Source organism: Populus nigra, chromosome 10, assembly GCF_951802175.1.
Source record: "Populus nigra chromosome 10, ddPopNigr1.1, whole genome shotgun sequence".
Taxonomy (NCBI): domain Eukaryota; kingdom Viridiplantae; phylum Streptophyta; class Magnoliopsida; order Malpighiales; family Salicaceae; genus Populus; species Populus nigra.
In genome coordinates this window covers 13,493,897-13,514,980 of record NC_084861.1, presented here as the reverse complement: position 1 = coordinate 13,514,980, position 21,084 = coordinate 13,493,897, and the positions used below count along the sequence as shown (strand labels likewise).

At 37.4% G+C, this 21,084-nt stretch overlaps 3 protein-coding genes and 1 long non-coding RNA gene across 8 annotated transcripts; 1 reads left to right on the top strand and 3 right to left on the bottom strand.

Moving 5' to 3' along the window:
- The first annotated feature begins 810 nt into the window (after nt 1-810).
- On the top strand, nt 811-4,448 carry LOC133705717 (pentatricopeptide repeat-containing protein At2g39620). The gene is made up of 2 exons (XM_062131078.1): nt 811-3,706; nt 3,915-4,448. Exon 1 carries the CDS (start codon nt 896-898, stop codon nt 3,554-3,556), a length of 2,661 nt encoding a protein of 886 aa, XP_061987062.1. The 5' UTR covers nt 811-895; the 3' UTR covers nt 3,557-3,706; nt 3,915-4,448.
- On the bottom strand, nt 2,451-4,922 carry LOC133705719 (uncharacterized). The gene is made up of 4 exons (XR_009844329.1): nt 4,684-4,922; nt 4,312-4,529; nt 4,094-4,222; nt 2,451-3,430 (listed from the first exon to the last, which is right to left on the bottom strand). It is a non-coding gene; the product is annotated as an uncharacterized LOC133705719 (long non-coding RNA).
- Nucleotides 4,923-5,762: 840 nt separating this feature from the next.
- On the bottom strand, nt 5,763-11,365 carry LOC133705716 (elongator complex protein 1-like). 5 transcript variants are annotated; one of them, XM_062131075.1, is made up of 6 exons: nt 11,107-11,364; nt 10,684-11,020; nt 7,468-10,528; nt 6,826-6,924; nt 6,419-6,737; nt 5,763-6,194 (listed from the first exon to the last, which is right to left on the bottom strand). In XM_062131075.1, exons 1-5 carry the CDS (start codon nt 11,263-11,265, stop codon nt 6,422-6,424), a joined length of 3,972 nt encoding a protein of 1,323 aa, XP_061987059.1. In that variant the 5' UTR covers nt 11,266-11,364; the 3' UTR covers nt 5,763-6,194; nt 6,419-6,421. The 5 variants fall into 5 exon arrangements, with proteins under 5 accessions (XP_061987059.1, XP_061987058.1, XP_061987060.1 ...); XM_062131074.1 differs by having other exon boundaries at nt 5,763-6,189; XM_062131076.1 differs by lacking the exon at nt 6,419-6,737 and having other exon boundaries at nt 5,763-6,189; nt 11,107-11,365.
- Nucleotides 11,366-16,389: 5,024 nt separating this feature from the next.
- LOC133705328 (uncharacterized) lies at nt 16,390-17,028 on the bottom strand. Its single transcript, XM_062130464.1, has one exon. It carries the CDS (start codon nt 17,026-17,028, stop codon nt 16,390-16,392), a length of 639 nt encoding a protein of 212 aa, XP_061986448.1.
- Between the last annotated feature and the right edge of the window lie 4,056 nt (nt 17,029-21,084).

Sequence of the window (21,084 nt, the reverse complement as noted above, 5' to 3'; positions counted from 1 at the left end):
AAAAAAAAATCAATTAAAAAAACCTTAAAAAATGATCTGAATTAACTTGGGTTAATTTGTCAAATCGCGACCTAATAGAATGCAAAATTTTCTTAAAAACATCATTAAACTCAATTCCCAATCAACTTAGTGTTGGAAAATAAAATTAAAAAAAAAAAAAAAAAAAACTCAGGTCAACTCAGGTTAACACACCAAAACCGTAACCTAAATCATGAGATGAAGATAACCTCACAGAAAACAAGTTAAAACAAGTCACAAAGTCTAATTCTATATCAACTCAATGTTGAAGAATGAAATTAAGAAAAAAAAATGAATTAGAAAAAGGAGATAAAACTCGAGTCAATTAAGTCAGCCCGTTAAACCTGCAGTCCAAGTCACAAGACTGCAATAACCCTATACAAAATAAATTAAAAAAAAAACTATTAGTTTTTTACTAATAAAAAATCAATTAAAAATGAAATAAAAAAACAACTTGAATTAACTCTTTAAATCCATAATCTAAATCATGAGATGAAGATAATTTTATAGAAAACAAATTGAAAAAAATCATAAAACTTGATTTTCTATCAACTCAATGTTAAAAAATAAAATTAAAAAAAAATCAATTAAAAAATAAATAAAAAACCCGAGTTAATCAAGTTAACTTGTCAAACATATTATTCAAGTTATAAAATTAAGATAACTTCATAAAAAATAAATTATAAAAATTTATAAAATTTAATTTCTAATAAATTTAAAGTTAAAAATTAAAATCGATTTTTTTTAAATAAATTAAAAAAGGAAAAAAGAAACCAACACTATTCAAGTGTTTTAAAATGGTCAAAGTAAAATCTTCTTCTCTTTTAGTTTTTCTTGTTAAATCAAATATTGTTCTTAGTTCTTACCACTTCTCCGCATGAGACATCTTCAGGCACTAACAATGAGCAAACATGCGCTACCCTCCTCGCGTGGATTCTTCCATGAACTCGCGTCTAGAAATAAAGCTCCTATTTTACCCCCTAACCACATTCGAAATTACTCGAACTACGTTAGCCTACTCTCCTCATGCAAGACGTTGAACTCTCTACTTCAAATTCATGCTCGTTTGACAGTGTCAGGCCTTCAAAATGACCATTTAACTAATGCCCACCTCATTAAATCTTACCTATTGTTTCTGAAATGTAACTTTGCTCGTTTTCTGTTCGATTCTTTGCCAAACCCAAGTGTCATGCTATACAATTCAATAATTAGAGCGTATTCAAGAACAAAAAATCACCAAGAAGCTATAAATATATACCATTGTATGTTGAATAAAGGCTTGGAGCCAGACAAGTATACTTTCACCTTTGTTTTGAAAGCTTGTACTGGTGCATTATACTTTAAAGAGGGTATTTTGGTACATAAGGATATAATCGTTAGAGGATTAGAGCGTGATGCTTTTATTGGGACTAGTCTTGTTGATATGTGTTGTAAAATGGGTGATTTAAAGTTAGCTAGAAAAGTGTTCGATAAAATGCCTGAGAAAGATGTTGTAGCTTGGAGTGCAATGATTTTGGGTTTGTCACAGAGCGAGGATCCTAATGAGGTATTTGGGTTCATTAGGAGTATGCAGTTGAGTGGAGTGGAGCTCAATTTGGTCAGCATTTTGAACTTGGTTCCTGCCGTTTCGAGACTGGGTGATATTGATGCCTGTAGGTGTATTCATGGATATGTGATTAGAAGGGGTTTTGATGCAATTGTTTCGAATGGTTTGATTGATATGTACTCCAAGAGTGGGAATATAGATGTTGGTCGCCAGATTTTTGAGTATATGCCAGACAAGGATGATGTTTCATGGGGAACGATGATGGCAGGGTATGCACATAGCGGATGTTTTCTTGAGGTTTTGGAGTTGTTTGATCGTGGGAGAGGAGAGAATGTCAGGATGAATAAAGTATCTGTTACAAGTGCTCTTACGGCTGCTGCAGAGATGAGAGCTTTAGGGAGAGGTACAGAGATCCATGACTTTGCTAGACAACAAGGGATAGATTCAGAAGTTGCAGTCGCTACTCCTATAATGACCATGTATGCTAGATGTGGAGAGGTGGACACAGCTAAACAGTTGTTTCAGGGAATTAAAGGAAGGGATTTGGTTGCCTGGTCAGCAATTATAGCTGCTTTCGTTCAATCAGGGTATCCTCAAGAAGCACTGTCACTGTTTCGAAGTATGCAGAACGAAGGTTTGCAAGCAAACAAGGTCATTCTCTTGAGTTCTCTTCCAGCTTGTGCTGAAGTATCATCCCTGAAATTGGGGAAAAGCATGCACTGCTGTGCTGTCAAGGCCAATGTTGATTTAGATATTTCAGTTGGAACAGCCTTGGTCTCCATGTATGCTAAATGTGGATTCTTTGCTTTGGCACTGACTCTATTTAATAGAATGCCATGCAAAGATGTAGTGACATGGAATGCTATGATAAATGGGTACGTCCAAATTGGTGAACCATTTCCTGCATTAGAGATGTTCCATAAATTACAGCTGTCTGAATTAAATCCAAACTCCGGAACTATGGTGGGTTTGCTTCCAGCATTTGCTCTTCTAAATGACCTGGACCAAGGATCCTGTATCCATGGGAAAATTATAAAGTGTGGTTTTGAATCTGAATGTTATGTAAAGACTGCTCTCATTGACATGTATGCTAAATGTGGAAGCTTGTCTGGGGCCGAGTTCTTGTTTCATAGAACAGGGTGTAGAAAGGATGAGGTGTCTTGGAATGTGATGATTGCTGGATACATGCACAGTGGACATGCCAAAGATGCCTTTTCTGCTTTTTGCCAGATGAAATTAGAGAATATCCAACCTAATATAGTCACAATTGTGACTGTCCTTCCTGCAGTAGCGCATCTGTCAGCCTTAAGGGCTGGCATGACTCTCCATGCATATGTTATCCGAATGGGATTTCAGTCTAAAACACCTGTTGGGAATTGTCTTATCGATATGTATGCTAAATGTGGATGGCTTGATCACTCTGAAAAGATATTCCATGAGATGAAGAATAAAGACACTGTCTCATGGAATGTTATGCTTGCAGGATATGCAGTTCATGGGTGCGGGAGCTGTGCTATTGAACTTTTCTCACGCATGCAGGACAGTGAAATCAGGCTTGATTCTTTTTCCTTCATCAACGTGTTGTCAGCTTGCAGGCATGCAGGTTTAATTGGAGAAGGGAGGAAAATATTTGATTCCATGAGCAAACAGCACCAGCTTGAACCAGATTTGGAACACTATGCTTGCATGGCAGATCTACTAGGTCGTGCTGGATTATTCAATGAAGTTTTGGACTTGATAAAGTCAATGCCAATGGAACCTGATGCTGGAGTGTGGGGAGCCTTATTGGGGGCATCTACAATGCATTCGAATGTGCAGTTAGCAGAATTTGCACTGGATCATCTTGACAAACTCGAGCATAAAAATCTGACACATTATGCAGCTTTATCAAATACATATGCTAGATCTGGAAGGTGGGCAGATGTAGGCAATACAAGATCGAAGATAACCAAAACAGGACTAAGGAAAAGTCCAGGATATAGTTGGGTTTGAGGTTAAAGATACAGATGTTTTAAGAATTTCCATGCTTGCTCTGGGTGAGAATCAAGTGCATTCTGGAATGTTTTAATCGAAAAGATGGAGAACTGTGTGCAGAATGCAAAGGAAGAGGATGCAAAACTATTTCTTATAAGCTTCATGAAGGTTAGCCATCACTCTTATCCTCACAAATTCTCATCATGCGTGGGATTTAGGTCAAACATGCTTGTTCTTTCAGATACTGAAAAATCCATTGCTAAACATGCATTCATTATTATTTAAGACTTTTGCAAGCATTTGACTTCGCATCACTACATAAATTAAATTGGACTCAGGTTGTCAAATGGCTAATGGTTTACAATTTATTTGCTAGGCGCTCAGTCAACCAAGACATATTTGGACAAGGAACCAAGACAACCTTATGTTGACATAACGACAAATAATTTTCAGAAAGGAAAGACGGAGAAGGAAATATAAAACGTAGAATGGTGACTGGCAAGATAAATTTTTTATTTTATTTTAGGATGCTTTCTGTGTTTATGAAATTCTTACTGGCTCCCAAAAAGGTGGAAGAAAAAATTTGCATTCACAGGGATTGTCTAACAAGTGATGTATCATCCATGTACCCATCATCGACGTTCACGACCTCTTCGGATGCAATTATGATATCTTCTTGGACGGCTGTAAAACAGAGTTGATCGCACAAATCAATTTGTCGTACTATAACAATGTACAGTAACTTTTGGAACAAAAACATGCAGGCTAAGTACCTTGCTCCTTTTCTGCCCAGCTTCCAGAAGACTTCCACTATTTTAAAAATTACAAAAACAATGTTGTAAGCATAACACTGTTACAGAAAAGAAAATTGGTGCTAATAAATAGTGCCGATGTCAGATTTCTGTTTTCATCTTCTCTTTACCAGGAGCTCCTTCAAATGGTTTTTCTCTTCAATTCTTTTCATATCATCTTGCAACTTGTTGCATAAAGCCTAGATGATGTGAAAGAATGTAATAAAATAATCACCAAAAAGCAAAGGCCCAGATAGATTTCTTTGCACGCATGAAAGATTTGTAGAAGTGGACCATTTAACGCCAACAAGAGACATTACTACATCAGGAACAAAAGAATCAGTGCATATTTACCTTTAGCCACTCGCAGTCACAGCTGAGAAAGATTTGCTTTTGAAATTTGGAGGAGAAGTGACTGAAGTGTAGCGAAGAATGTGTGGTGAATGAGAGGACTTAACTCCATGGTGTATACACACAATAAGGGGAGATGGATAAGGGATTCCACATAAATGGTAAAATGATGATCATTACTAGATCGTGGAAACTTGTAGGGAATGTATCTTGGTCAGAGAGACGAAATCTGCAGATAAATAGGGGGGGGGGGATTGACATGAAACGAGGATTAATACTTTTGTACTCTGCATCTTCACGTTTTGATTATGATAGAAACAAAAATAACATCAAGGACAGAATAAAAATTATGTCGACACCCAATTACAACATGCAATTTACAGTTTCAATTAACCCAATTTTTGTGTCCTAAATGTTAGCATAAAAAGGCATGCCTAATTGATTCTGACTATATGGGCAACTGATGCTGCAAAACCCTATATCGATTTCTGTTGCTTCCGTTGAATTCTTACTTGCTAAGGGAATTAGCCATAAGATAAATATTAAGTCGAATGCTGCAATGAACAACCACCTTGTATTTTGCTCTCGAAGATACAAGTTACTCATAAACATGTACCTAATATCGATTGCTGTGCTGAGATTACTTGGTCCAAAGACAAATATCAAACGGAGCTAAAAAAAAAAACAAAACAGACAGAAGCGCTGCATCTTTTTTAATGCTTCTTTTAGGCAGTGGGAAAACCTAAATTACTTAATTTAGAAGAATCAAAACAGATGACAATGTGTCCAAATTAGCCAAATCCTCAACACAATTTGCTGCCATTTTCTAAGGACTGTCTGGGAACTCCATGCTTTTTAAAAATTTGATTTTTTTTTGTTATTTTTTTTTTCATGTTTTTAAATTATTTTAATATACTAATATTAAAAATAATTTTTAAAAATAAAAAATATTATTTTAATATATTTCCAAACAAATATACTTTAAAAACCAATTCAAAAAACCCTAAACCTCTTGAATCAAAGATAGTTGAGCTAAAGAAATTCATCCTCCTTGTGATAATTTTTAACACGAGATGACAAAATGTACGGAAAATTGCAAAGAAATCTTGAATAATCATCAAATTCCCATGCGAGAAAACAAAGTGAATTCCCAGACACAAGCAGTGGGCAGTAGCCACGAAGGCTCTGATAACTGTTCCTAAAATAAAAAAATTAGTAATAAATTAAAATGACATCTACTCCACTACTGCTAATATAACAATGCATTAAAAAAAAAAAAAAAAAAACAGGCCGAGCCCAGCTGCGGGTAAGGAACGCACATTATGCAGCTGACACAAAAGCCAAGAATAAAAAGATTAATAAACTTCTTGAAAAGAATTCCGCCTAATACTTCGGCATTCCTCCCTCCAAAACCATCCTAGCTCTTGATGAGCTAGCTGCCTCACGAGCAAAGCATACAGGATGAACACAATTCAGATCCTGGAACTACATGGCCAGCAATAATACAACCTGCCCTTTCAGGGTACAAAAGAGTGGGCATCAATTGACCCCAGTCAACATAAAGGAAATTTTTTAATAAAGGGTTATGTAAATGCAGTTTTTTATATATATATATTCATACCAAAATGGCCCTAAATTTAACGATGCATAATAACATAAATATGCAATTTCTGTATAATAATGGTAAATTATAAAACGACCACACTAAAAAGATTTTTTTGGATCCGCCACTGGTTACTTCTCAAGGAGAAATGAATACTTTATATCGCCAAGAAAACGAATCTAAATTTGGCAGTTCGTTTCTCAATTTTTGAACATATCGCTCCAAATTGTGTGCCTGCTCACTTATGATATCGGTAGAAATCGTATCTTCAGTTAGTTTGACTGCTGCCATCTGAGACAGTTGAAAATTCTCTACAGCAAATTGGAGCTTTCTTGCAATCTCTTCACCACCAAGCATCACAAGTGTAACTAATAAAGATCTAAGCTCATGCTTTGCTCCAGCTGTTAGAGACATGCCTTTCAAATGCTCTACCAGTGCTAACTCCTCATCAGCACTACAGTGTCCAGAAATCATTTCATGCAAGGATTCTTGACCAAGAAAGGAGGGAAAGGAATCTGGGAATCAAGGATGAAGATACATACCTGCCAGGGCGAATCTTTCCTCTTTTCCGTTGACGCCTCATGTCTCTAGCCTTACTAGTGACACTGGAGGTCACAGAAGAGGCAGAGCCCTTCCTTGTTCTGTTCATGAAATGTAACAACCACATGAAGCAACTTGGATTGGCATAAACAGGAACATTTGGATGCATGAGAAACTACGTGGGAAAACAAGAAACTAAGCATGCCAACTGCAATAAGCTGATCATGCCAAATGACAGTAGCTTCAGTCTAGTTCAAACATGAGAGCTTGTGAGAGAGAGAAAGATAAGGAGCAGGTGCATAAAAAATCTAAAATGGTATTGAAACAGAGACGAAGAATAAGGAAGAGAAGAAATATCCAGGAAGAAGCCACTCAATTGCAAGAAGAAAACAAGTTGAAGAGTAACAGATATGACAGATAAATATGGCAAGGGCACAATGAAACTAACCCTCTCACCAATTCTAAAATCCCGTTTTTTAATAGTTGATGTGATTTTTTTTTCTTTGAAGAAGAAGAAAATTAATTGAAAGGGAGCTGTCATAATATTTATGGGCATGAGAATTAGTGCATGCATCTGAATTACATTCAACAATGATGGCTTTGAACCACTAAATTAGTATGATAAGAAATTCAGAAAGAGATACCCTGTGGTGTAGGCACTCATGCCACTGAAATTACTGCTAGCTTCTGAAACAGTATCGTCATCCAGATCATTCATTGACCTTTCCTCTGACTGAAGCTTTGCTGCCAGAAGTAATCTTCTCTGTCGAACAGCTAAATAACGAGCCAAGTACTTCCCTACCTTCTCCAAACCTTCCTTGTATTCACTGATTAGCGTGCTTGCACAATCCAAAGCTCCATTCTTCACTGTCAATACCAGATTCTCTTGACTATGCATAAAAGCAACCCTCAAAGCCTCCGCCCAGTCCCTTCCACTAATTAACAAATTAATCCCACTGTTAACATCTCCCAAATACTCCAGAGCAATTTTGGCAGCCTCTCTTGGTTTACCAAGTGCTTGGAGCTCTTCACAAAGATCATGAGCAAGTTGCATTATCTCATTTTTTTCCATTTTAAGGAGCCCAGCAACAGAAAGCACCCCACTCCAATTACCACAAGCACGATATGCCTTCAAGGCATTTTTCAAACTGGAACAACACAGATAAGTTGTTGCGGCATCCTCAAAGCATTTCTCATCACTAAGATGATCACCCCAGGCCTCAAGGGCTTGCATTTTTTTTGCAGGATCAGTAATCAATTGAAGACCCAGAGGAAATAATTGAGGATTTTTGTTCATGAGGTCCATACAATCTGAATAATAAGCGTCACCAGCAGAAACAATATGTCGGAGAGCCTTCTCAAACCGGTGTAACCGAAGGTCGATATTGTAGCTCATTATGAGGCTTGGCATGCGTTCTAATTCTTGTAGATAAGGAAGAAATTCCTTGGGGTCTCGTTGAGAGTTCAGTGCCACAATAGCTGCAAGGTTCACATCATAAAGTCCCAAGGCAGCTTCGAATACAGCATCAGAATCAGATAACCACAACAGATGCTTTATAGCTTCTTCAGCAGAAGGATAGGACATTCTCCTAGGGTCACTTGAACCTAATAATTCCATTTGACGAATAACTTTGATCCTTTCCAAAGCTTCTTCAAGCGCAGGAGGATCACTACGTGCCAGAGTGGTCAGAATACAAAGCTCCCTTGCAGGGCTTTCGGAGACTTGTTCCTCAAGAGCCTTCCTTATGGCCAGGAGCAGAGCAGAAACCTTACTGGAAGCATCAAAACCCATGATGTCCTTAGCTTGAACATCTCCACCTCCGTTTTGGTAGGGTGTAGAGATATAGTTTTTGTATAGAGTCTCCATAATGTTCTCGTTTCTTATGGAACAAATGAACTCAGTTATATAGCTCAAATTGTTAACCTGTTTGACAAATTCTGAAGCTGACTGAAAAAAAGTTTGCCATCCACAATGGTCAACAATAACATTGAAATCTATTCTATGTTGCCTGACCAACAGCAGTGCATCCCTAAAACGCCTTTGGATCAAAGCATTGACAATTGAAGCAAGGACAAGCTTTCTAGGGTAAATGCATTCCAGATTTCCCCTAGTTGTCTGTATAACGACAGCAGCAGCATCACCATGCAGGACACCAATAATTTTGGCACCTCTTTCCCAAATATTTATGAAGTTCATGTTTTCTTCTTTTCTTCTGTTACCTGTGTGAACAAAGTTCTCATATTTTAACTCTAATTCTCCATGCAGTATATCACTGATTTCCACAGCAAAGAGAAAGTCTTGTTTGGTGGAAAGTATCAAATGTGTGATTACTTGATCAGCCAAATTAGAGTATAATGAGAAACTACTGCAGTTGTTGCATAGTACTTTCCCACCAAAATGCAGCCTCCCAATGTCATCAAGACCAAAAAGCAAGGGCTTTAACGACCCACTGTCACTGACCTGAGCCGCACTCATCCAAGGGCAAGATGATGAAAAGCTCATGTCATCATGTTTTGTTGAACCTCCAGTTCCAGCCAAGCCCAATATTGATGCATACTCAACAATTTTTCCTCCATCAAACTGAACAAAAGCCGAACATTTCTTAGCAGGATTAGGAGCAATGCCAATCACAAGCCCTTCCAAATAGTTCCTATGGGAAATCCTTGCATGCCAGCCTGATCCAGTTACCAAACTTGGTACATGATCCTCGGAACACACAAGTTCAATTTCCTGCAAATAGAAACCACTAAGTCCATCCTCGCCCATTGAGCTGTGGGATGCACAATTACTTTGAGTGAAGCCATAATGCGAAACAGCAAGTAATATGTGAGAATCCAGCCATGTGAGGTGTACAAAGGATCCAAAACCTGTCTCAGAAATAGAAGCTTCAACACCAAATTCCTTTTCTTCAAGTTCCTCCCATGTATCCGGGTCAGGAAGTTCTACAACACCCAAAGAGCCATCTGATAAAAATGCAGCTACACTATTCTTAGAATTATTGGAATATAAAGCCAGGTCTCTTACTGCACTTGGAAATTTGAGGCTGAATAAATGAAGGGGAGGTGGCATCAGTGATAAAGAAAGTGGAGTTACAAGTATTTTGGAGCCATCAATGGCTAATGCTATTGAGTTCTCCACCACAGCAGAATTCCAGGCAAAGTTGTAACTTGTGATCTGGCCTCCAAGGGTCCAGCAAATAAACTGCAGAGGCTTTACTGGATCCCACATGAACCTCACTCCATCCTGTCTCGAGTATCTAACTTCATGTTTCAAATACCAATGATTGTTGCTGAAAAACCAGACCTTAACAGCATCGTATTTCTCACATCTAACTACAGATGCAAGAAGGTCCGAACTACAATTCCACTTAAGACTTTCCACCTTTGCATCCACTGCTTCTTTAATACTAAAAGAACTCCTCCCCAATCCTTTCTTCTCATAGAAAACTATATCAGGACACCTATTCTCCACTTTCCTATCATACACAGCAGCAATTTTCGCTCCACTCGGCATCCATTCCAAAACTGCCCCCATAAATATCTTTGAATCCGATGTAGAATGCAACGCACCTGAATCACGTTCCCAAACCTTAATCCTCTTAAGCATGAGAGAAGAATCACTCGCTTCACTTAAAGTCGCAAAATATTTCCCATCACCTCGCCATGAAACAGAACTCTCAAACATATCCTTGCCATCAAATTCACCTGAAATCCACAATCCAACGAATCCATAAAACCTTCAAAATCAATCTAACCTTAATAACACTATCAAATTTTACAAAACACAACTAGCAAAACGACCACAAACGCGTACTGAAATATGAAAACAGCTAAGAGTAACAACAGAGAGAGGTCCTTACTTACGTCAAGACCAGCACCATCACCATCACCAACTGCGGTTTCATGCAACAAATCCCAATCATGAGTCATAACTAGCATTTGTCGGAAACCAGTGAGGATAGCAAGCAAATCGCCGTCAGGACTCGGCGAGATACACTTAACACCGCCATTGACTTGACCAACGATTTCAGTAGAATTATGATCAACATTATGCAATAATAAAAGACCATTTTCCGTTCCAATAATTAAGGCTTCTTTCTCCAATAGATAATCAAATGCCGTAATTAAGTCTCCATCTTCCAATTCAATTTGATTAACCACCGACGACGCTAACAGCAAGCTTTTCGATTTTCCATTCTGGTGAAACAAATACAGAGAAATTTCGTAAATTTATTTTGTGGGTGGGTGCAGAGTGTGAATAAAAGGAGTGAGAGAGCGCATACTTGGATAGAAGAAAGATCAGCTGTGTAAATGAAATTGTTGGAGGAAGCGAAGAAGAGACGGTTGCGTTCGAAGTCGAAAGCGGAGAAGAGGAGAACTTCTTGCTGCGATTGTAATTCCAGATTCTGAGAGATCACCGAGTGTAGCTTCAGGTTTTTCATTTTTTTTTTTTTTCCTTGTTGTTGTGAGCACAGATATTCAGTGTCGACAGGTTTTATTACTTGTTAGGGTTTAATTAAACCTTGAGGTATGCAACTCTGAATGTTTAGTGATTCGATCAGCCTAGTAGCCGGGAGGAAACTGGCTGGGGCCGGCACGAGTGTTATTATTATGGGCTGTGAAGTTATTCAAATACGGGCTTGTTGTATTTTAATGGGTCGGCTTATGGGCCTAGATCTTAGAAGATCGCTGTTTGAGAAGGATCCAGTAGCAGTCTTGCTTTGACTGTGAAATCGGTCCAAATATTTACCATTTATTTATTCGTTTTGAGTTTTCACTGTCATTTCTCCTCGTACGAAGGAGGATTTAGGTTTGTTGGTAAAATAAATTTTGCTTCTTCCTTTCTTTTAAATGCATGAAATTGTTGTGCTTTTAAAATTATTTGAAAAAAAAATTAATCTTAGTTGATATAAAAAACAACACTGTTATTCTTGTTTGCTTGAAAGTTTGACTGGTATTGCTGTCACGACCCGATCCCCGGATCCATGACCGGCACATAGACAAGGTTCCCCTCCAAGGTTCCATACCTATGTGAACCCAAACTTACACACAAACTTATCCTAACTCAATCAGAGTTCAACGCAGCATTAATAACAAAATCAACTTATAAAATTGACAATAATTCACTAAATAACCCTCAATTATTCATCAAAACAATCTGAAAAAGGTAATATTACAGCTAGGGACTAATCTGTAATTTATCATATTCTTAAGGGTTAAATTGCAACTTTTGTCAAATTGGAGGACCAAACTGAAATTTATCATAAATCCATGAATATACTGAAATTATGTCCATAATTCATCCTCATTTCTGTCCAGATCATCTCATTATACTCCAGGGACCATTCTGGAATTTTACCAAATTTTTAGGGTCAAATTGTAATTTTTGTCAAATTGAAGGACCAAATTGAAAGTGTTAAATTCTCTTATCTATACAGTAATTCTGTCCATAATTCATATGTTATTCTGTTCAGAATCTCGGAATAGGCTCCAGGGACCAATTTGCAAATTTTCCAAAGTTTGGGGACTAAACTGTAATTTTCCAAAATTGAAGGACCAAACCGAAATTTTGTCATCTTCAACCTCAAACCCAGAATTTTCAACAGAAAACCCACTGTTCTTTCCTTATTTCTAACACAAATTCACCATTCAACAAAACCATAACTCAAAATCATCATTTTCATCTACAATCTCTCAAAATCATCCAAATAATCAAATACCCACAACAATTAACTCTATAACATTCAAATTAATTCATCAATTAACCTAAAACACAAATTTTCAAAACCCTAACATTTATCAAAACCAAAATTAAAAGCTCAATAATACAAATTTATACATTTAACAACTTAAATCCTACCTTTAAACTTATTTCCTCCAACTCCTTTTCTTTTTCCCTTATTTTCCCCTCTTTTCTCTTCTTCTTCTTCCTCCCTTCTCTCTCACGGTTTGTTCTTAAATTTCAGATCTCTTCTTTTGTTTTTTTTTCCTTCTTTCTATTTATATTTATCAATTATTTATTCAATTACTACTATACCCCTCATTTAATTCATTCTAACCTTTAAGCCTTCAAGGGCTTTATTGTATTTTCCAACCCCTTTAATACAAAACATCACAATCTCCCCACCTTATAAAAGTTTCGTCCTCAAAACTTAATAAAAAAGATTGAATACTTACCGAGATTATCGAAAAGATGAGGATACTCCTCACGCATTTTATCCTCGAGCTCCCAGGTCGCTTCCTCACGTGAATGACCTTTCCATTTCACTTTCACTGAAGCTATATCCTTCAACCTAAGCTTCCTCACTTGTCGGTCGACTATAGCTTCTGGTTGCACCTCATAAACCATATCATCCCTCAATTCAATGGGATGAACCTCTAACACATGTGATGGATCTGACATATACTTCCTTAGCATGGAAACATGAAATACCGGATGAATAACAGACAAGTTTGGTGGTAATGCTAACCTATAAGCAACCGCCCCAACTCTCTCCAGAATCTCATACGGTCCAATGAATCGAGGACTCAACTTGCCTTTCTTCCCAAACCTGAATACTCCTTTTGTCGGTGATACTTTTAAGAACACACAATCACCCACTGAAAACTCTAAGTCACGCCTTCTTCAATCCGCGTAACTTTTCTGTCTACTATGAGCTGTTTGAAGCTTCTTTCTAATTACCTCTATCTTCTCTGAGGTAATCTGAATCAACTCCGGTCCCATTAGCCTCTTCTCACCAACCTCAAACCAACAAACCGGTGACCTACACTTCCGACCATACAAAGCCTCATAAGGTACCATCTCTATGCTAGCCTGATAACTATTGTTGTAAGCAAATTCCACTAATGGTAGGAACTTACTCCAACCAACTCCAAAATCCATGACACAAGCCCTTAACATATCCTCCAAGATCTGAATAGTCCTCTCAGACTGACCATCGATCTGAGGGTGAAAAGTTGTACTCAACTGAACTTTAGTAGCCATAGCTTCTTGGAATTTCACCCAAAACCGCGATGTAAACTGTGGACCTCTATCAGACACTATTGAGATTGGCACTCCATGCAACCGTACAATCTCACTAATAAACAATTCCGCCAACTTTGCATATCCATAAGTAATCTTAACTGGCAAAAAATGGGCTGATTTTGTCAACCTGTCAACAATCACCCATATTGAATCATAACCCTCCTGACTCCTAGACAATCCTGTCACAAAGTCCATTGTGATCCTTTCCCACTTCCATTCTGGAATCAACAATGGTTGCAACAATCCAGGAGGTTTCTGGTGTTCACCCTTTACCCTCTAACAGGTCAAACACCTAGAAACAAAATCTGCTACATCAGCCTTCATCCTATTCCACCAATAACACACCTTAAGGTCTTTATACATCTTGGTGGAACCTGGATGCATTGTGTAAACTGTCTGATGTGCCTCTACCATCAATTCTCTCCTCAGATCATCTACATCAGGTACACAAAGTCTATCCCTATATCTCAGCACATCATCATCACCTATCACAAAACCTGCAGCTTTACCCTGCTCAACCTCATTTCTAATCATGAGTAGTGAATCATCTTTCTTCTGAGTTGCTTTTATCTTATCAAACAAATCTGACTTAACCTGAAAATGAGCAATCATTGCTCCAGCTTCACTAAGATCAAATCTGACTCCATCCACCAACTCATGCAGCTCCCTAATCAGAGGTCTTCGTACCTCCTGAATATGAGCTAAGCTCCTTGATGATTTTCTACTCAAAGCATCGGCAACTACATTTGCCTTACCTGGGTGGTAATGTATGGTACAATCATAATCCTTCAGCAGCTCCATCCATCTCCTCTACCTCAGGTTTAGATCTCTCTGCTGAAAGATATATTTCAAACTCTTGTGATCTGTGAAGATCTCACAAGTTTCACCATACAAGTAGTGCCTCCAAATCTTCAAGGCAAAAATTACAGCCGCCATCTCTAAATCATGTGTAGGATAGTTTTGTTCATGCTTCTTCAGCTGCCGTGAAGCATAGGCAATAACCTTGCCATGCTGCATTAGAACACATCCTAACCCCACTCTCGAAGCATCACAATACACTGTGTAACCACCAGAACCTGATGGTACTGCCAGAATAGGCGCTGTAGTCAATCTCTCTTTTAACTCTAAGAAACTTTTCTCACAAGCTTCAGACCACTGAAACTTAACATTTTTCTGCGTTAACTTAGTCAATGGTGCAGAAATCCGAGAAAAGTTCTCCACAAACCTCCGATAATAGCCGGCCAACCCTAAGAAACTTCTTATCTCTGTCGCCGAAGTAGGCCTAAGCCACTGCTTAACTGCCTCAATCTTTTGAGGATCAACCTCAATCCCATTCCTTGACACTACATGCCCAAGAAATGCTACACTCTCCAACCAAAACTAACTCTTTGAGAACTTGCCATACAACTGATGATCTCGCAAAGTTTGAAGCACCATTCTCAAGTGCTGCTCATGCTCCTCTCTAGACCTCGAATACACCAAAATATCATCAATAAAAACTATTACAAATCGATCAATAAACTGGCCAAACACTCTATTCATCAAATCCATAAAAGTTGTTGGTGCATTCGTCAACCCAAAAGACATCACTAAGAACTCATAATGACCATACCGAGTTCTGAAAGCTGTTTTTTGAAATGTCCTCATCTCTTATCCTCAACTGATGATACCCAGATCGAAGATCGATCTTAGAAAAGAATTGAGCTCCCTGCAATTGGTCAAACAAATCATCTATGCGAGGGAGTGGGTATCTATTTCGAACTGTCACCCGATTCAGTTGCCTATAATCTATACACAACCTCAATGACCCATCTTTCTTCTTCACAAACAACACTGGGGCTCCCCAAGGGGACACACTTGGTCGGATAAACTTTTTATCCAACAAATCATGCAGTTGCTCCTTTAGCTCTCTCAATTCTGCTGGTGCCATTCTATATGGTGCCATTGATATCGGTTCAGTACCCGGAACCAAATCAATACAAAACTCAATTTCCCTATACGGAGGCAATCCAGGTAAGTCATCAGGAAAGACATCAATAAACTCCCTAACTATAGGGACTTGGTCTAATTGGGGAACTTCTTTCTCTACATCCACTATATATGTTAGGTAGCACTGTATCCCTTTTCTAGCCATTTTCCTCGAGATAGCTGACAACATAATTGATGGAGACCCAATCTTATCTTCTTGAAATACCAACCCAACTTCTTCATCTAGATCAAATATTATTTTCTTACCCCAACAATTTACTGAAGCCCTATGCTTTGCCAACCAATCCATTCCCAAAATCACATCAAAATCAACCATATCTAAGACATTTAAGTCTCCCATAAAGATCTTATCTCTAATCTCTATTTCACAATCCAGATACACATACTTCACTAATATTAATTCATCTAAGGGAGTGGAGACTGAAATCGAGAATTTTAACAAGGTTGGTTATTTATCTAACCTCATGGCAAAATATGGAGACACAAATGAATGGATTGCACCCGTATCAAACAAAACTTTTGCTTCAAAAGAGCAAACAAGAAGAATACCTTAAACAACTATGTTGGATGCCTGAGTATCCTGCTGAGTCAAGGCAAAAACTCTGGCATGCCCCTGACCCTGCTGTATCTGACCTCTATCACCTGCACCCCGACCTCTCTGACCACGGCCACCAAAACCTCTACCCCCATGAGCCACAGACTGGCTCGTTGATGGTGCCTGAATAAAATGCTGGACTGAAGCAGATAACCCCGAAGCTGACAACTGTCTCCTCGGGCACTCTCTGATATTATGACCTATCTGGCCACAACTAAAACAAGCCCCAGTCCTTCTGTAGCACTCTGCACTAGTATGACCTCCTCCACAGTGCTGACATGAAGAACTATCACCAGGTGAAACAAATGAACTACGAGGTGCAGTCTGAACTAAACTCTGAATACCACTACTGCCACTCTGACCGCCTGAGCCACTAACTGACGGTCTTTTTCTAAACCTCCTCTGAACCCATGAGCCCTGACGGCCACTTCGTCCCCTAGACGGACCTGCACTTAATCCTTGTTGCCTAAAAGAATGACCCTCTTCTCTAGGCCTCTTAGACTGGCCTGCAGTCAAGTCCTCTAATTCTCGCGCCTCTATCAATCTGGCGCTGTCAACAGCTGAGGAGTATGATGGAAACACCTGTGACACCATCACCATATACATAGAGGATTTGAGTCCTCTAATAAACCCCTTTAATACAAAACATCACAATTGCAATGCTTCAACCACAATGCAAAATAATCATTACATATCCAGCAGTCTAAAAACCATAAAAGCTGAGTTCAACTCTTAACCACTGTCCTTCTATGTAAAGCTTTTTTCACATGTCGTGCCTTCTATCTCCCAAGTCATTGAACATTACTCTAAAAGACATGGTGTTTTCACTATACAAGACTTTAATGTTCATCCTCTTATATATTGTTATGGATAATTGGTGTTAAATTATGATTTTTTTTTTCAATTTGATTCTTAAATTTTTTTTTCTAATAATTTAGTTCTTATTTAAAACCAATTGATTTGAATTTTCTATGAAAATGTGAGATTGAAAGAAAAGGGATCGAAATGAAAAGGACGTCAAACATGAGTAACATGCCATAAGTCTCGCAAAAAATACATTTTGATACTTGAACTTTAAAAATCACAAAAAATAAACAATTTCAATGCCTCAATATTTTTCCAATTCAATTTTAGTATAAAAAATTATTTTTGTTACTTTTTAATCCCCGGTTGAGAGGAGAGATAGAGGTCACCGAATTACAATGATAGAGAGAGGAAAGCGTCATTGACATCATTTTAGGCCACCAAAACAGACGACATTTGTATCAAATAATTCCATTTAACGTGGGGAATTTATTACATTTAAAGTTCATGAAAAAACAAATTTGAGGTCACAAGTCTCAAGTTAATTTTTGAATTTAAGCTGATTTTGTTTTTTTGGATGATTTTTGTTTATCATGATTCATACAGTGTTTTATAGGTTTTCTGAGTCAAAATAAGTTCAAAAACAGGTAAAAAAAAACACAAGTCTTGATTTTCCAGTCATCACCGTGGCCATAATCTGAACAAGTCAGATGACGAGTCATCCGTTGTTTTCCAAACAAAAAAATAAGGCCTCGATCAAACAGGCCTACCAATATAGGTCCGCGCATAGACTCTAACAAAATGGGTTAGGCCTATAGCATCTAGCCCATAGTTTTTAAACCCGGCCCGGTGATTGACCTAGTATAATGATCGGGTCACGGATCAGATGGGTTGACCCGGGTCAATCCGGGTCAACCCAAAAAAAAAACCTTATAAAACCTTACAAAGTTACAATGCAACACCTTACTGGTTCAGGAGCAAATAGTTGCATGCTTATAATAAGCATGAAACTTACGGGAGATGGAGTTGCATGAGTGGAAGAAAACTAAGTGCTGGAAAAGTCAAAAAGCATAAATCCCAAAACCCCACAACTTACACATGTTGAAGATAGATTGCTAAAAGAAGTGATCAATCTTGTTGGCTTTTTAATTATTGATTTCTTCGCAGTTAAGGACTTGAAAATGTTGTCCATACAAGTTTGCAGACTGTCATAAAGATATGAACGGACAAGTTAAATTTTCAAGTGTCCTCAAAGAATACACATGAAATACAAAATGATTCCTGGCCTAGAAATGCAGCAAATCTAGAATGGTTGACCTGTGCATGAACTCAGTAAAACATAGAAATTCATTTCACTTGAAGGTCTTCCACGACTCTAAAAAGAATGTCTTCAGTGGCATTGAAATAATGAGTAAGTTACATATTTCTCCAATGCTCCCATTAGCATTCTCTTAAATAATTATTGAGAGAATCAGGCGTTGCTAAAAATGATCGTTGGAGATTATTTATTACCTCTCTATAGGCATGATAAGTTGTTCTGTCACTGCTATCCTCGGCATAAGCTTTCCTTGATGACCTTGGTGAGCTATGGTCATTTGGGAGAAATAGTGCAGTATTTTCAGTGCCATATTCATCTGGATCAACAAGTAATGAGCCTGCAAACTCTGTCAGATCCTCTTCAACTGAAAGGTAATTCTGTACATAAATTTGTGCCTGCAGTGGCGAAGGAAAATTAAAATCCTCCCTGTGGCTGCCAAAGAAAGATAACAATTGCTCTGCATCTACCTGGACTCAGAATCATACACAAGTAAACACAAATGCTTCTCATGCTCTAAATCCTCTAACATCAAGTATTTGACTTCGACTTTGAGTATCTCCCTGTCACTTTTGACAGCCGGACTGGTTACAGGCCTTATTGCTTCGGCCAGAAAATGGCTAAAACTCTTCAATAATTCTTTAATACATCAGGAAAGCATTTTGTTTTTTATTTTATTTGTTTGTTTGGTTAAAAGAAAATGTCAATGGCTGCCTCCTTTTTAACGTTCGCCTTCGCGAGCATGATAAATGGCCTGTGGGTAAAGGACATATAGCTTGTCAGCTTTCTAAAATCAGGATCGGATTATTGAGAGCACTTGTATATGTAGATGGTCAAATTTTGTATTTAAAAACTTACTTTCTCATACCAGAAGGGGAGAAAGTTAATCTGAGCATTTTGATCGTCAAAATCCGAGCGAATCCATGTTTTTGTGCATAGAAGATCGCGAACAAAAAATTAAAGAGATAACAGCAGCTTAATCTTACCTTGATTCGTAGAACTGAACTGAAAAGAGCCAAACAAGTAACAAGCTTGCCTTGAACTTGAATTCCTCTGCTCTTCTTTGCACCAGATATAGGTTTGAAGATTGAAGAAATTAGGTTTTCTGTCTTCAACTCTTCATGGTTTAAAAGGTTTGTAACGGTGGCGTTTTACTTTTATATATATAGAAGAAAACACAGCCTGGTCACACCCGGGTTTGCCCGGGTCGACCCCCCGGGTCGATCGGGTTTCTCCGGGTCAATTCCCAGACGGGTTTTTACCTCCACCCGGACCGGTCTCTGGCCCGGGTCGGCTGGGTCGCGGGTCGACCCGCCGGGCCGGTCCGGGTTTCAAAACTTTGATCTAGCCTTTGCCTTTTTTTAATTTTGTTTTCTAATTATTTTTTGTAAAATTAATGATTCTATTTTTATGGTTTTTTCCTTTGAATTTTTTAAATTTATATTTAAATTATTACCTCTTCTCTCTTTCTCTTTCATTTTGTTTGGAAAGTTTTTTTTAAATAACAATTATTTTTTTAGTTATTCATTTAAATTTGAATAATTATTTTAATTCGTCTATAATTTTTTTAATCTTTTGTATGGGTGAACTTTATTTTTGAAAAAAAATAATTCAGATAATATTTCTAATATGTGTAGCATTGCATAATTTTTTTATATATTTTATTCGATCAATTTAATTTATCTCTATTTTTATTATTGTTTGCTTAAATAAACAAATTATTTTAATAAACAAATTTAGCAAAAACAACTGGATGAATGTTTTATCTTTTAAGATTAAATATTTTGATATACGTCTCTCTTGATTTTATTTTTAGATATTTTTAATGATTTTTTATCTATTCATTTGCATATAGTTCTCTATTTATTTAATTACACATTTGCATTAAAAAAATTATTAGAATTTAAATTTTTTAAACTATAGAAATGCGATGAAAAACTTGTATATATAATTTTTTTATAAAAAATAAAAATATATGTCTTGTAACAAAATGTTGGCATGTAACTAGTTTTAACTTTGAATAGACACATGGTAGATTTTTCTTTGGAAAATCAAATTCACATCTTCAGAGGGATGGAATTCAGAATCAGGAAGAGAACTATTTCTGTTATGTAAATCAATGCTTATTAAAAAAAACAAAAACCTCGAAATTGAGTATGATTATCCTCCCAAGGATATGATCCTCTGTTAGCAATGACAATTTCCTGAATCAAATATCGTTTGATCCCTTGCGTTTAACAAGGTTCTAGCGCATACTTCGTTAAAAATTAAAAGCCACTCTGTATGACATTTCAACTGAAGTAAATTTGACACTTTCCCCTTTTTTAATTGTAAAAAAAATATTTGAATTCAAATCTTTTTTTTCAAGGGACAAACAATATTACTGAACTCATTGTCTAGCATGTTTTCACTTGGCATACGCATCACATATACTATTATTCAATGAAATCCCAGTAGCATTCAATTACTTAAAACAGATCTACCACAGAGACCATTAAGAAAAGAAAATGGCATTGATGCTCTATCTTCTT